This window comes from Salvelinus namaycush, chromosome 1 (genome assembly GCF_016432855.1).
Source record: "Salvelinus namaycush isolate Seneca chromosome 1, SaNama_1.0, whole genome shotgun sequence".
NCBI lineage: Eukaryota > Metazoa > Chordata > Actinopteri > Salmoniformes > Salmonidae > Salvelinus > Salvelinus namaycush.
In genome coordinates this window covers 70,852,766-70,866,691 of record NC_052307.1, presented here as the reverse complement: position 1 = coordinate 70,866,691, position 13,926 = coordinate 70,852,766, and the positions used below count along the sequence as shown (strand labels likewise).

General features: G+C 45.4%; 1 protein-coding gene across 3 annotated transcripts; it reads right to left on the bottom strand.

The window, feature by feature from the left end:
- Positions 1-224: 224 nt before the first annotated feature.
- On the bottom strand, positions 225-13,752 carry LOC120056637 (serine/threonine-protein kinase ULK3-like). Of its 3 annotated transcripts, XM_039004841.1 has the most exons (17): positions 13,459-13,752; positions 13,048-13,210; positions 12,706-12,846; positions 12,398-12,518; positions 12,018-12,113; positions 11,528-11,671; positions 11,231-11,313; positions 10,688-10,843; positions 10,475-10,580; positions 10,174-10,214; positions 9,915-10,017; positions 9,603-9,667; positions 9,274-9,352; positions 8,191-8,231; positions 2,560-2,607; positions 2,391-2,454; positions 225-1,394 (listed from the first exon to the last, which is right to left on the bottom strand). In XM_039004841.1, exons 2-17 carry the CDS (start codon positions 13,144-13,146, stop codon positions 1,378-1,380), a joined length of 1,404 nt encoding a protein of 467 aa, XP_038860769.1. In that variant the 5' UTR covers positions 13,147-13,210; positions 13,459-13,752; the 3' UTR covers positions 225-1,377. The 3 variants fall into 3 exon arrangements, with proteins under 3 accessions (XP_038860769.1, XP_038860786.1, XP_038860778.1); XM_039004858.1 differs by lacking the exon at positions 10,688-10,843; XM_039004850.1 differs by lacking the exon at positions 12,018-12,113.
- Between the last annotated feature and the right edge of the window lie 174 nt (positions 13,753-13,926).

Below are 13,926 nucleotides of genomic sequence, written 5' to 3'. Positions count from 1 at the left end.
GTGCAAACATTTCTAAAAACCTGTTTTCACTTTATCATTATGAGGTATTGTGTGTAGATTGCTGAGGATTTTTATTTATTTAATCCATTTTAGAATAAGGCTGTAACGTAACAAAATGTGGAAAAAGTCAAGGTGTCTGAATACTTTCCAAAGGTACTCTATTTTAATTTACTCAATCTTGGGCTTTATCTCAAAACACAATGAATACAGGCCATGACAACACATTACATAGCCAATTTTAATTCAATTGAATCAGCCTTTTACGGTAATAAATAATTTATAAAATCATACCCATACAAAACAATACACAATTGTGAGTTTTCAATTCGACACATTTCTTCCTTTTCAGTTACACCATTCCATTTCCTGATTAAACAGCAGATAGCCTCCTATGATACAGCATATTCACAAATACTAAAAGTTCCCTTGAAAGTAGATTCATGCACACAACCTTGCTCACTGAAAACAAACAGAAAAAAAATACCCACAACAGCAATAACGGTTAACCTGTCACCAAATTTCCAACCTTTTGGCAGGCTACTAAAGCAGGCTGATTTGTGACGCACGCCTTGACTTCACAGTTGCTACTGTATGCCTTCATCCTGACCGGTGCCAACCCAAAAGTAAATGAAAGTCTACAGAGTAAATAAGGCAGCAGCCGCACCTCTCCAGTTTTCCTCTCATAGTGGTAGAGGCTGCTCCATCAGCAGAGGGAGCGTGGTGAGGCTGTGGTCAGGCCACAGAAAAGGGATATAGTTTGTGTGTGTGTATGTGTGGGGCGACAGAAGGGCTTTCCCAAATATTCATGATACATTTCGATAACTCCCTTCAGTTACAGACGACAAACTTGCTATGCTGGGTAGCCATTCTGAGTTCAAGTCGCCATCTATTGTGCAACTACAAGCACTTGAGGCTCATTATTACTCTTATTCATCCTGCAACATAACACAACAACATGATACAGCACTAGTTTATCATGACAGTACAGTATTAGCATACAAGCTGTCCAGCCTTTCCATATGAATGGTTAGGCAGGAGGGCTTAGAGGCTGAGCAGTGACTGGAGACTGTGACAGTCTTCTGTGTTGTGTTGGTGAGGGGGATGCAAGGCTGACAAGCTGCTAGTTGAAGTCCAGGCAGAGTAATAACAGAGTAGATTGTCTCTGATGCCATAGCCTCCATTTCCAGGCTTTCTCACTTTTGTTGGGAAACAACAGCCGTGCGATGATTGAGACTTACGAGTATGGTGATGCGAGACTAATGAGGCCATGGTCTCGGAGGCCTGAGGGATTCCTTAGCCTGACCCGTAGAGGTGCAGGAGGTCTGGTGCTCCGCAGGCACGATGGACCCTCTCTCTGGTTCCTACTGCCAGGCTGGCTCACTGCACACAGCATGCTGAGGAGGGCGAGCATCGACAGACAGATGTGTTAGAGACTGCATTATCATCATATAGACATGGCTTACCTCAGTACTGATCTGTGAGTAGATTTCTGTTGAGTAATTAAGATTTCCAATGTATTCAATACACATGGCAATAAAAATGTATAATGGCTGTATTACTGTCCTGTATTATGGGACAAGCTCAGAGACTGAGGCTGTGTACCAAATGGCACCCTACTCCCACATAGCTCACTACTTTTGACCGGGCTGAACTATGTATGGAATAGGTTGGCATTTAGGATACCGATTGAGAGCATTAGGCCTAGACTTTACTGCTTTGTTTGTAGTTAGCGTAGTAGTAGTTTAAGGTCACCAGCCAGACAGTCTTGGGCGTTGCTGTGACCCCTCCAGCTGGAGAGCTGCCAACATGACATGGCTGACTGTGGCCGCCGGTGTGTTAAAATAACAGCAACATAACAAGCCATGTTTATGAAACCTGAATCTGTTCCAAATTCATTGAACCCCCTTTGAACATAATTCCTCTGGAATTTCTAACTCGAAACAGGATATTGTCTGGCTCTACTATATATCAACTAACTCCCTCCCTCGCAGCTAGTGTGTGTGTTGTGCATGTGTGTGTGTTGTGACTGGGGGAGGGGGGTTATTCTCCTTGGTTATAACCAAGTCTCACTTTCACAAGGTGGGTTTTATAGGTCAGAGGGCAGAGCAGCCCAGCGCTGTGCAGGACTGAGCTGAAATCAAAGATCCAGATGCTCCTACGGGGAGGCCAGCATTGTAAGACAACAGCTTGTATTTTAGTGGTGGAAAAACCTCCACTGAAGGGAAATTACATTACAGCTTCTCACTTAACCCCTGGTTAAGTAAATGACCAGTCTGCTTAGCTGCAAGCCCCTCTGCTGGGACATTCTGTGACGCACACCCCTACACCAGCACGTACACAATATCTAAGGGGAAATGTGAATACTATGCTACCCTCACAGGAATACTCACAACTTCTCACAGATTCTGATAGAGGCTCTCTATCCATTGACACGTCTTTTTGGGTCTCTAGCATCTGAAAGACACAAAAAGATAATACGACTCAAAATCACATGCCAAAATGTTTTTTTGGGATTTTTATATCTACTAATATCTAAAGTCAAGTCATCGCTATTCCTACCTTGATCTGTTCTTTGAGGTATTCAGCTCTGGACATTAGGCTCTTGATCTGCAAAGTGAGAGGTGGTGTTTAGTATGTAATCCATCCACACTCATCCACATTCTCCTATCTATAACGTCTGGTGATGGTGATGATGAGGGTAGACCAAGGTGGATGGCTTCCTATAATGACCCTTTAAAAGACAGATCTGTTGTGGTAGAATAATCATCCTGACTGAGACAGATCCGGCTGCATCCACCCAGACTCCCAACATTTTATATCATATTAACCTCAGCACCAAGGCTGTAATACTATAAAATCACACCCAAAGTAAGATTACAGCTGTAATATAAATGTATTAACCTTCCAACTAGATCAAGGCTGGTGTTCTTATATGATAAGCCCAGGCATATTGAACTGGGAATTACAGCCCTGAGTTAAGAAAGGCTGAACTGTGCTTTAGAGATGAACCAACACACATGGAGACCATTCCTAGCTGCAGTCGGGGCTCTTTGTGGTCTCGCACACATGCTTTCGATCTGCAGTCCTCCCCAGCGTTCGATTATTATAGCCGCATCTGAATTTACTTAAGCCAAGCGCCCATAAAACTTCAAATAGGGAGGTCTATGAGCCCAGGTTTAAATCTCTCTCCCTCTGGGGTTTGTTGTTGAAACATTGTTGTGTGTTGTTGACCTGGTTGCTTGCAAAACAAATGCTCAAAACATGAAAGAATAACTTTCCTTTACCACTGAATATTAATACAGTCAAACTAATTGAAGTAACTGCTGTAAGAGTATAACCTCTCCAACTAAATGTCAAGGCTTAGCTATTTCACCTGACCATTGCTAGTGCAGTGGATACCATTATAGTGTCATATGACTGATATTTGTATAGATTTTTTTATTTAACCAGGTAGGCCAGTTGAGAACAAGTTCTCCTTTACAACTGCGACCTGGCCAAGATAAAGCAAAGCAGTGCGACACAAACAACAACACAGAGTTACACATGGAATAAACAAACATACAGTCAATAACACAATAGAAAAGTATATTTACAGTGTGTGCAAATGTAGTAAGATTAGGGAGGTAAGGCAATAAATAGGCCATAGTGGCGAAATTATTACAATTTAGCAATTAAACACTGGAGTGATAGATGTGCAGAACATGAATGTGCAAGTAGAGATACAGGGGTGCAAAGGAGCAAAAAATAAATAACAATATGGGAATGAGGTAGTTGGGTGGGCTATTTACAGATGTGCTATGTACAGGTGCAATGATCGTTAAGCTGCTCTGACAGCTGATGCTTAGTGAGGGAGATATAAGTCATCAGCTTCAGTGATTTTTGCAATTCGTTCCAGTCATTGGCAGCAGAGAACTGGAAGGAAAGGCAGCCAAAGGAGGAGTTGGCTTCGGGGATGACCAGTGAAATATACCTGCTGGAGCGTGTGCTACGGGTGGGTGCTGGTGACCAGTGAGCTGAGATACGGCGGGGCTTTACCTAGCAAAGACTTATAGATGACCTGGAGCCAGTGGGTTTTGCGACGAATATGAAGCTTGGGCCAGCCAACGAGAGCATACAGGTCGCAGTGGTGGGTAGTATATGGGGCATTGGTGACAAAACGGGTGGCACTGTGATAGACTACATCCAATTTGCTGAGTAGAGTGTTGGAGGCTATTTGGTAAATGACATCGCCGAAGTCTAGGATCGGTAGGATAGTCAGTTTTACGAGGTTATGTTTGGCAGCATGAGTGAAGGAGGCTTTGTGCGAAATAGGAAGCCGATTCTAGATTTAATTTTGATTGAGATGCTTAATGTGAGTCTGGAAGGAGAGTTTACAGTCTAACCAGACACCTAAGTATTTGTAGTTGTCCACATATTCTAAGTCAGAACCGTCCAGAGTAGTGATGCTAGACGGGCAGGCGGGTGTGGGCAGCGATCGGTTGAAGAGCATGCATTTAGTTTAACTTGCATTTAAGAGCAGTTGGAGGCCACGGAAGGAGTGTTGTATGGCATTGAAGCTCGTCTGGAGGTTTGTTAACACAGTGTCCAAAGAAGGGCCAGAAGTATACAGAATTGTGTCGTCTGCGTAGAGGTGGATCAGAGGATCACCAGCAGCAAGAGTGACATCATTGATGTATACAGAGAAAAGAGTCAGCCGAGAATTGAACCCTGTGGCACCCCCATAGAGATTGCCAGAGGTCCGAACAGGCCCTCTGATTTGAGACACTGCTCTATCTGAGAAGTAGTTGGTGAACCAGGCGAGGCAGTCATTTGAGAAACCAAGGCTGTTGAGTCTGCCGATAAGAATACGGTGATTGACAGAGTCGAAAGCCTTGGCCAGGTCGATGAAGACGGCTGAACAGTAACCGATGGCGGTTATGATATCGTTTAGGACCTTAAGCGTGGCTGAGGTGCACCCATGACCAGCTCAGAAACCAGATTGCATGGCAGAGAAGGTACGGTGGGATTCGAAATGTTCGATGATCTGTTTCTTAACTGGCTTTCGAAGACTTTAGAAAGGCAGGGTACGATAGATTTTAAAAATTTTACCTTTATTTAACTAGGCAAGTCAGTTAAGAACAAATTCTTATTTCAATGACGGCCTAGGAACAGTGGGTTAACTGCCTTGTTCAGGACAGAACAACAGATTTTTACCTTGTCAGCTCGGGATTCGATCTTGCAACCTTTCGGTTACTAGTCCAACGCTCTAACCACTAGGCTACCTGCCTCACCTTATAGGTCTGTAACAGTTTTGGTCTAGAGTGTCTCCCTCTTTGAAGAGGGGGATGACCGCGGCAGCTTTCCAATCTTTGGGGATCTTGGACGATACGAAAGAGGTTGAACAGGCTAGAAATAGGGGTTGCAACAACTGTGGCAGATCATTTTAGAAAGAGAGGGTCCAGATTGTCTAGCCCAGTTGATTTGTAGGGATCCAGATTTTGCCGCTCTTTCAGAACATCAGCTATCTGGATTTGGGTGAAGGAGAAATGGGGGAGGCTTGGGCAAGTTGCTGTGGGGGGTGCAGAGCTATTGACCAGGGTAGGGGTGGCCAGGTGGAAAGCATGGCCAGCCGTAGAAAAATGCTTATTGAAATTCTCGATTATCGTAGATTTATCGGTGGTGATAGTGTTTCCTAGCTTCAGTGCAGTGGGCAGCTGGGAGGAGGTGCTCTTATTCGCCATGGACTTTACAGTGTCCCAGAACTTTTTGGAGTTTGTGCTACAGGACGCAAATTTCTGTTTGAAAAAGCGCAGGGGCTATTTGATGCTAATGCAGTACGCCACAGGATGTTTTTGTGCTGGTCGAGGGCAGTCAGGTCTGGAGTGAACCAAGGGCTATATCTATTCTTAGTTCTACATTTTTTGAACGGGGCATGCTTATTTAAGATGTTGAGGAAAGCACTTTTAAAGAATAAACAGGCATCCTCTACTGATAGAATGAGGTCAAAATCCTTCCAGGATACCCGGGCCAGGCGAATTAGAAAGGCCTGCTCGCTGAAGTGTTTTAGGGAGCGTTTGACAGTGATGAGGGGTGGTCGTTTGACCGTGGACCCATTACGGATGCAGGCAATGAGGCTGTGATTGCTGAGATCCTGGTTGAAGACAGCAAAGGTGTATTTAGAGGGCAGGTTGGTCAGGATGATATCTATGAGGGTGCCTGTGTTTACGGATTTAGGGTTGTACCTGGTAGGTTCCATAATAATTTGTGTGAGATTGAGGGCATCTAGCTTAGATTGTAGGACGGCCGGGGTGTTAAGCATATCCCGGTTTAGGTCACCTAACAGTACAAACTCTGAAGATAAATGGGGGGCAATTAATTCACATATGGTGTCCAGGGCACAGCTGGGGGATGAGGGGGGTCTATAACAAGCGGTAACAGTGAGAGACTTATTTCTGGAAAGGTGGATTTTTAAAAGTAGAAGCTCGAACTGACTGGCCACAGACCTGGATACCATGACATAGCCTGCAGGCTATCTCTGCAGTAGATTGCAACTCCACCCCCTTTGGCAGTTTTATCTTGGCGGAAAATGTTATAGTTGGGGATGGAAATGTCAGAATTTTGGTGGTCTTCCTAAGCCAGGATTCAGACACGGCTAGGGCATCAGGGTTGGCGGAGTGTGCTAAAGCAGTGAAAGAAAAAAAAAAACTTAGGGAGGAGGCTTCTGATGTTAACATGCAATAAACCAAGGCTTTTACGGTTACAGAAGTCAACAAATGATAGCGCCTGGGGAATAGGGGTGGAACTGGGGGCTACAGGGCCTGGGTTAACCTCTACATCACCAGAGGAACAGAGGAGGAGTAGGATAAGGGTACTGCTAAAGGCTATAAGAACTGGTCGTCTAGTGCGTTGGGGACAGCGAATAAAAGGAGCAGATTTCTGGGCGTGGTAGAATAGATTCAAGGCATAATGTACAGACAAGGGTATGGTAGGATGTGAGTACAGTGGAGGTAAACCTAGGCGTTGAGTGACGATGAGAGAGGTTCGTCTCTGGAGGCACCAGTTAAGCCAGGTGAGGTCTCCGCATGTGTGTGGGGTGGGACAAAGGAGTTATCTAAAGCATTTTGAGCGGGACTGAGGGCTCTACAGTGAAATAAAAACAGTAAGAACTAGCCAAGACAGCAGTAGACAAGGCATATTGACATTAGAGAGAGGCATAAAGCAATCACAGGTGTTGATCAGGAGAGCTAAGACAACAACGGGTAAATGGCGATGAACGGGCAGAGCGGGTCAATTAGGTACATACAGGACCTGAGTTCGAGGCTGGGGCCGACAAGTAAACAAAATGACCTATTATTTAAACAGTCCAGGGGGTATCAGCTGTGTAGCCGAGTGATCATAGGGTCAAAAGAGCAGCAATAGGTGAGTCAGGGTGCAGTTCGGTAGTCACTACTATTCTAGGCGAGTAGGGGACACAGCGTTCAGAAAAGCTAGCGGGCCGGGGCTAGTAGATGGTTCTTCGGCGACATTGTAACAGAATAGCCTGTTGAGACCACATTGGGCGATCACGTCGGCAGTCCAGTCGTGATGGATCGGCGGGGCTCCGTGTCGACAATAAAGGGTCCAGGCCAATTGGCAAAGGAGGTATTGTAGCCCTAGAATTAGCTGGTATATGGGTGATATATGTACACCAAACTGCAATGTCACTGATCTACTACGTTCGTAGCTTTTATTCAGGGAAACATTCAGGTGACTACCAGAGAATACTCCTGGGTGTTGCGTCCCAGATATAGCTGTGCTTGTTTGGTCTCAGAGACCTGTGTGTGTGTATGTCTTCAGGTGCTCTGTGCTGTTACGGCGAGCACTGAACCAGGTCTCCTCACCCCCTTACCTCACATTCTCACCAAAACCCTCTCATCCACCTCACACCCAGTAACTCATCTCACACTCTCACCTAAACCCTCTCATCCACCTCATCCCCAGTAACTCACCTCAACCCTCTCATCCACCTCACACCCAGTAACTCATCTCACATTCTCACCTAAACCCTCTCATCCACCTCATCCCCAGTAACTCAGATCACCTTCTCACCTAAAACCTCTCATCCACCTCACCTCACATTCTCACCTAAACCCTCTCATCCACCTCATCCCCAGTAACTCAGATCACCTTCTCACCTAAAACCTCTCATCCACCTCACCCCCAGTAACTCACCTCACAGTGGAGCAACTCTCTCCGGCGCCCCTGGCCTTCAGCTGGAAGACAGACATAGAGGGGGAGGAGTGGGATAAAGAGAAGGAAGGAGGGAGGGTGGAGAGAATATAAAGAGATGGATCACTGCTCTCCCAATCACCATGTTTGCACAAGAGTGGGTAATTTACCGAGCCAGTTTGGTTGTGATAGCCCACTGAGGCTCAGGGGGAACCCTTGAAACTGAAGCAGTCTTTCTTCAATTAGCCTGCCTGAGGAGGAGGGGAGCAGTTCTCCAGCAGCAAGGCATTCTGTGAAGGGAATGTAATCAACCAAAGGCTATAGCGAGACAAAAGGGACAATGTTTTCTCCTACAATCCCCTTGGTCTCGCTGACGTGCCACGGTCCCGTTCCCCCTGATCCATCAGATGATTTAACGACTCAAGCCGTCTCTTTTCTATTAAGACAGATAATAGTTTTTATTTGTTTCCAGTGTGTAATAACATTGAGAAATGAACTGTTGGGCTCTCAATGGAAACCAGATGGCAGCGAGCGGCTCTATACCACACACAGGGCGCTGGCACCAGGTCTCATCCACAGCTCAAAGCCACATCTTGCTCCAGCTCCACCATCATCATCCCCATCCCGCCTGCCTGCCTCGCCTCCCTCCGCCATTAGGACCATCTCCCAGATGAGGTCATGTGGAGTCAGGGCTAATAGAGACCAGGCCACAGCCTAGAGGAGTCTAGTCCACATACACTGAGCCAGAGCAAAGGCAGCCAGAGCGCCGAGGAGAGGAGACCATTATGGGCCACCACTGCCACCGTCTCTCTTTAATAACAATAACAGCCAGCCAAAGCTGAGGGCTGGAGACACAGCAGGCACTCAGGGCAGGCTCTGCTGCGGTCTCTGATGTAATAGCCTCTTCATTCTGGAGATTGAATTCCGGTGCTACTCCCGGACTCCCCGCAGGGTTGTAAAATCACACCTGTGTTTATTAGAGTCCATGCAGCAGACGCTGTATGTGGCATAGATGACTGACTCATTGTTTTCCCCATCTAAAGGACTAATATAGTCTATGTGGGATTGTCAGTGAGCAGACCTTACCTGCCAGGGCTAGCAGTAGTTCTCCCAGACTCTGCTGGTACAGAGCCAGTGTATCATGATCCTCTATCCCATTCTCCTCCTGGAATGGAATACAAGTGTGTTATGAAAAGGAAGACATCCCACTATGGTATAGTAGTCCACTATCAAGAAAGCCCCCAGATCCCATAGCACAGCCTTCACTGTAGCAGCAGCCTTCAATCCATCCTGCTGTAGACAGCATCTACAAGCCACTACCACCCTCCCAGCTCTCTCACTCCTCTCTGGTAGTCTCCCCAGAGCTCCATCATCATGCCCTGCCCTGCTCATGGTACCCAGTCCCCTCAGCTTACCATGGCGATGGCTGTAGATGCCAGCTCCAGAGCAGCCAGCACCCGTGGTTGGTCACGGGACATCTCTGAGAAGGGGACAGAGAGTGAGAGAGAGTAAGGGTTGGACCTGAGGCCTTCTCAGAACACCGCTTCTAGGTACTTTTCAATACCCAGTTACACTTGATAACGTGCTCCTTCTGAGTCTTATGAATGTGTTATCAAGTCCTTACGAAGGTTCCCTTCAAATAAAGTAGTGTTTAAATTAGGTCCTCTATATAAGGGTCATAAAATATGGTATTTATGATGTACAGCGGGTAAAGTTAGCTGTATTACCTCTCAGGATGTCTCTGGTGGACTTGAACTGCTCAAAGCAGAGGCTGTTGTCTGCAGACACCAGAGCTTTCAGCCCCTCTGCCCTGGACACGTACTGACTAACCTGCAGTAGGGGTTTATATTGCTGTCATTCACTTCATTCTATGATGTCATCCATAGCATGTGTTTTTCATCCATGCCATATGTTATTCAAATAATTTCAGTCTAGCCTTTGGGGTACAAAAATACAATAGACCAAATATACTTATGTACTCTGTACCTTTTTCCTGAGGGCATCTTTACGCAGTCTGTCTGTTTCATCTGGAAAGGGGAGAGAAGATACATTTCTTAGACAGTTACCAATAGTGTTCTGATTATGTCATCTCCAGTTCTGTGAGCTTGTATCACTTTTCAGTTGACTGTGGTACAGAATTAGACATTATATAGATGAGAGACCTGAGAGAAGTTGTTATTTGTATCACTTTTCAGTTGACTGTGGTACAGAATTAGACATTATATAGATGAGAGACCTGAGAGAAGTTGTTATTGTGGCAGGTAGGGGCTGTGCATGTTGCTCTTACAGTGAATGGCAGGGACAAAGTGTTCCAGTGCGCTGCAGTACAGAGACAGGGCAGCTGATCTATCCCCCTCCTGGTCCTTCTGAACAGCTTTCAGGACCAGATCCTTCTGCAAGAGGAGACAGACAGCGAGTCACACCAATACATCTAACTCTCTCTCACACACCCGCATGCACCCGAACACACACACACACACACACACACACACACACACACCGCTTTCCCCAGGCTCTCTTCGTTGGGCATGTGCTCGAGGTCCACCCAAGGGTGGGAGAAGAACTGAGTGAAGGTGAGGCGGGTGTCAGGGTCCCTGTCCAGCAGCCGCAGCAGTAAGTCCCTGCAGTTCCTGGACACTCTGGCCCCTGCAGGCAGCTGAGACACACAACACAACCAGAGGACCACAATGTTTTTATAAGAAGTTGCACACATACTTTGTGTTATCCTTGATGATTTTAAATGCAGTTGTGCACTTGTGGCTGGAATTACATTTTTTAAATTGTCGAATAAATTATATCTATCTTCCAACTAATTACACTCTGTCCTGACCACTGGATTGAGGAGGAGACTGTAGAACCCACTCCAGCACAGGAGTGTCCCTTCCAATAAGAATGCACTGCGAGATAAGGTTTATTGGGCAAGTGTGCCACCCTGTGGTGGCAAATATACTCACAGGGGAAAGAATGATTCTTCTAACAGCAGTCACAGAATGAACAATCAATGCTACCACACATTTCTTTAAATAGATGTAACAGAGCTTACCTCGATGGGCTTGTCACTGCGGATCTTCTCCTCCAGTTCAGCATAGGATCTGGAGGCAAATGGTGCCCGGCCAAATAGTGTCTCTACATACAGAAGTAAGAACAACAAATAAATGATAAGAATAAGTGAGAAAGCAATATAAACTTAAACCATCTTTGGCATTCAAAGCGGTAACGTTGATGTCACTGAAATGTCTGGTTTGTGCTTAAGAAAGCATAGAGTGTTCTTGAGGGGATAGTGTTCTATTTAATTGCACGAAGAGATGAGATAGTTATCCATTTAAATCTGTGCTCTTACCATACAGGATGACTCCCACAGACCAGAGGTCGACCCTGGAGTCATACTGCCGTCGACACACCATCTCAGGGGCCATGTAGAGAGGAGAGCCCCTCAGAGCACTCTGCTCATCCCACGGAGACATGTAACTCGCAAAGCCAAAATCTGACAACAGCATAGGGCAAAAATGTTTCAGTGCAAAGTGCACTAGACTAGTCTCAGTCAAGACTGTGATACACCTGGTAATACTTGGAGCAGCATTACAAAATCCTCTAATGCATGATTCAGTGGTGCAACTGTTGCATTCCATCATTTTAAAATGTCACAACTGAAAAGCGCAGAGACAGTGCCACCAATAACCTCTGGCATATTGGCACTGCTATGATTTCGCAGCTATGAATCATATCACAGTCCCATGGTGATGAAATGCAAGAGATTAATAAAGATAGAAATGTGACCATAAGGAATACTGTATGTAAGTGTGATTGCGGCACTTGCCAGTGTGCTGTACCTGCTAGTTTAAGAACAGAACCATTGAGCAGAATGTTCTGGGGTTTCAGGTCCAGATGGGAGATGTTATGATTATGGAGAAACTGAAGAGCGCAGGCTGTTTTCAGACATGTAGCAAGAGAAGAGAGAGTAAGAGAGAGAGTGCCTTATTGGTGTTGGTCCCACCATTTTTTGTTATATGTATACTTTGACAATGTAAGTAATATAACTTGCCACGTCAATAAAGTCTGATTGATTTCAGTGGGAGAGAGAGAAAGAGATAGTGGGAGAGAGAGAGAGAGAGAGTGGTAGAGAGAGAGAACTGCTCAAAATCATTAAATAGTGCTCTAAATAATGTAGGTTACTTATACCCAACGCACCACTGACTCTGGTGTGACTCACCTATCTGCTGCAGGAAGAGCCGAGCCACCCTCTCAGGTAGCAAGCGCCTACTGTGGATGAAACGGGACAGGTCCCCACCAGAACACCACTCCAGGATCAGATAGATGTTTTCACTGTCCCACTGACCAATGGCAGAGAACAGGATTAGACTCAATTCACTCAGACAAGGATATGAAATGTAGGCTGCTGAGTCCCAGATCAGTTTGTGCTCTCTTGTCTGGCAAGCAATGTGGGAGTCAGGATAGCCTATATGAAATGTACTTATATGAGTGGGGATGGGCTGGATAAATATGAAACTGATTGTAAACCTGAAAGTCCTTCAGCTGAACAATGTGAGGGTGGCGAACAGTTTTCAGGATCTCTATCTCAGTCAGCAGGTTCTCCATAGACACCTTGTTCAGACTCTTCTTCCCAACCACCTTCACTGCCACCACCTCCCGGTTGTCCCCCTGTACACACAGATCCAGTAGACTGAACAATGCTCTAGTCTGGGACATGACATCAGTTTGTATGTCAGGCTACAGAGCCAGTCTCAAAACTGTCATTTCTATTAGGGAAGTTGCTACTATTTACTTGTGTTGTTTATGCAAGTAGTTGTGCTTATAGGCTAGCTAGTAGCTAGCTAACTCGGTCTGCAACGAATGGCGTACCTTTCTGTAGGCTTTGTAAACTGTCGCATAGGTGCCACTGCCCAGCCTCTCTGTGAGAATGAAATTAGCCAGTTTCGGTGGGGCGAAGCTCGAAGCCATGATGATGATGATGTTCACAGTTGCATCAAAGTTGCTGTGGACCCCTTCACTGCTGCAAAATGCACTAGAACATATATAGATGAAGTTGGTCTATATCATTCAAATTTAGCCACAAAAGCAATGCCTATATCTGACCAGACTGAAGTGAAACAGAAACGTCTACAATAATGGCTGTTGCAGCTAGGTGCTAGCTAGTACAGTATTACATGGAATATGTTGAGCTGACTTGCTGTTACCTAGCAAGCAATTATTTTTCAACTCAGCCCATCTTCTATACTTCTCAGAAATGTGTATATTTAGACAAATATTTACCGTCATTCAAGGATAAATACTGCCGAATTTGCAGAATGATTCTTCTTCTTCAAAGTTGTATTGACAGACTACACCTATTGGTGTATTGCCGCCACCTATTGTACAGGGTATTGACACCAAAAATATTTCAATTTCGGGAAGGGGGGCGACATAAAACAACAAAAATCAAACAACCGTCCCACTCCTTCAGTTACATTCAAATCACATCAATACACAGACTCCGGTGCCTGTGAGTTGCAGAATGATTGTTTACATTGCTAGCTAGCTCCACTGTGAACATGTTGTCAGCTGGCAAAACCCGTCAACTCGTCGATACTCCAAACCACGGCACATTTTTCTACTGCCCTCTATCGGTTTGATATTTAATACTCGGCCTTATCTAGAAGGCCTTATCTGTAAAGGCAATCCAGAGAAGACAACCTCACATTTATTGAAATAGTAACCAGTCATTGCTACAGTAAAACTCTT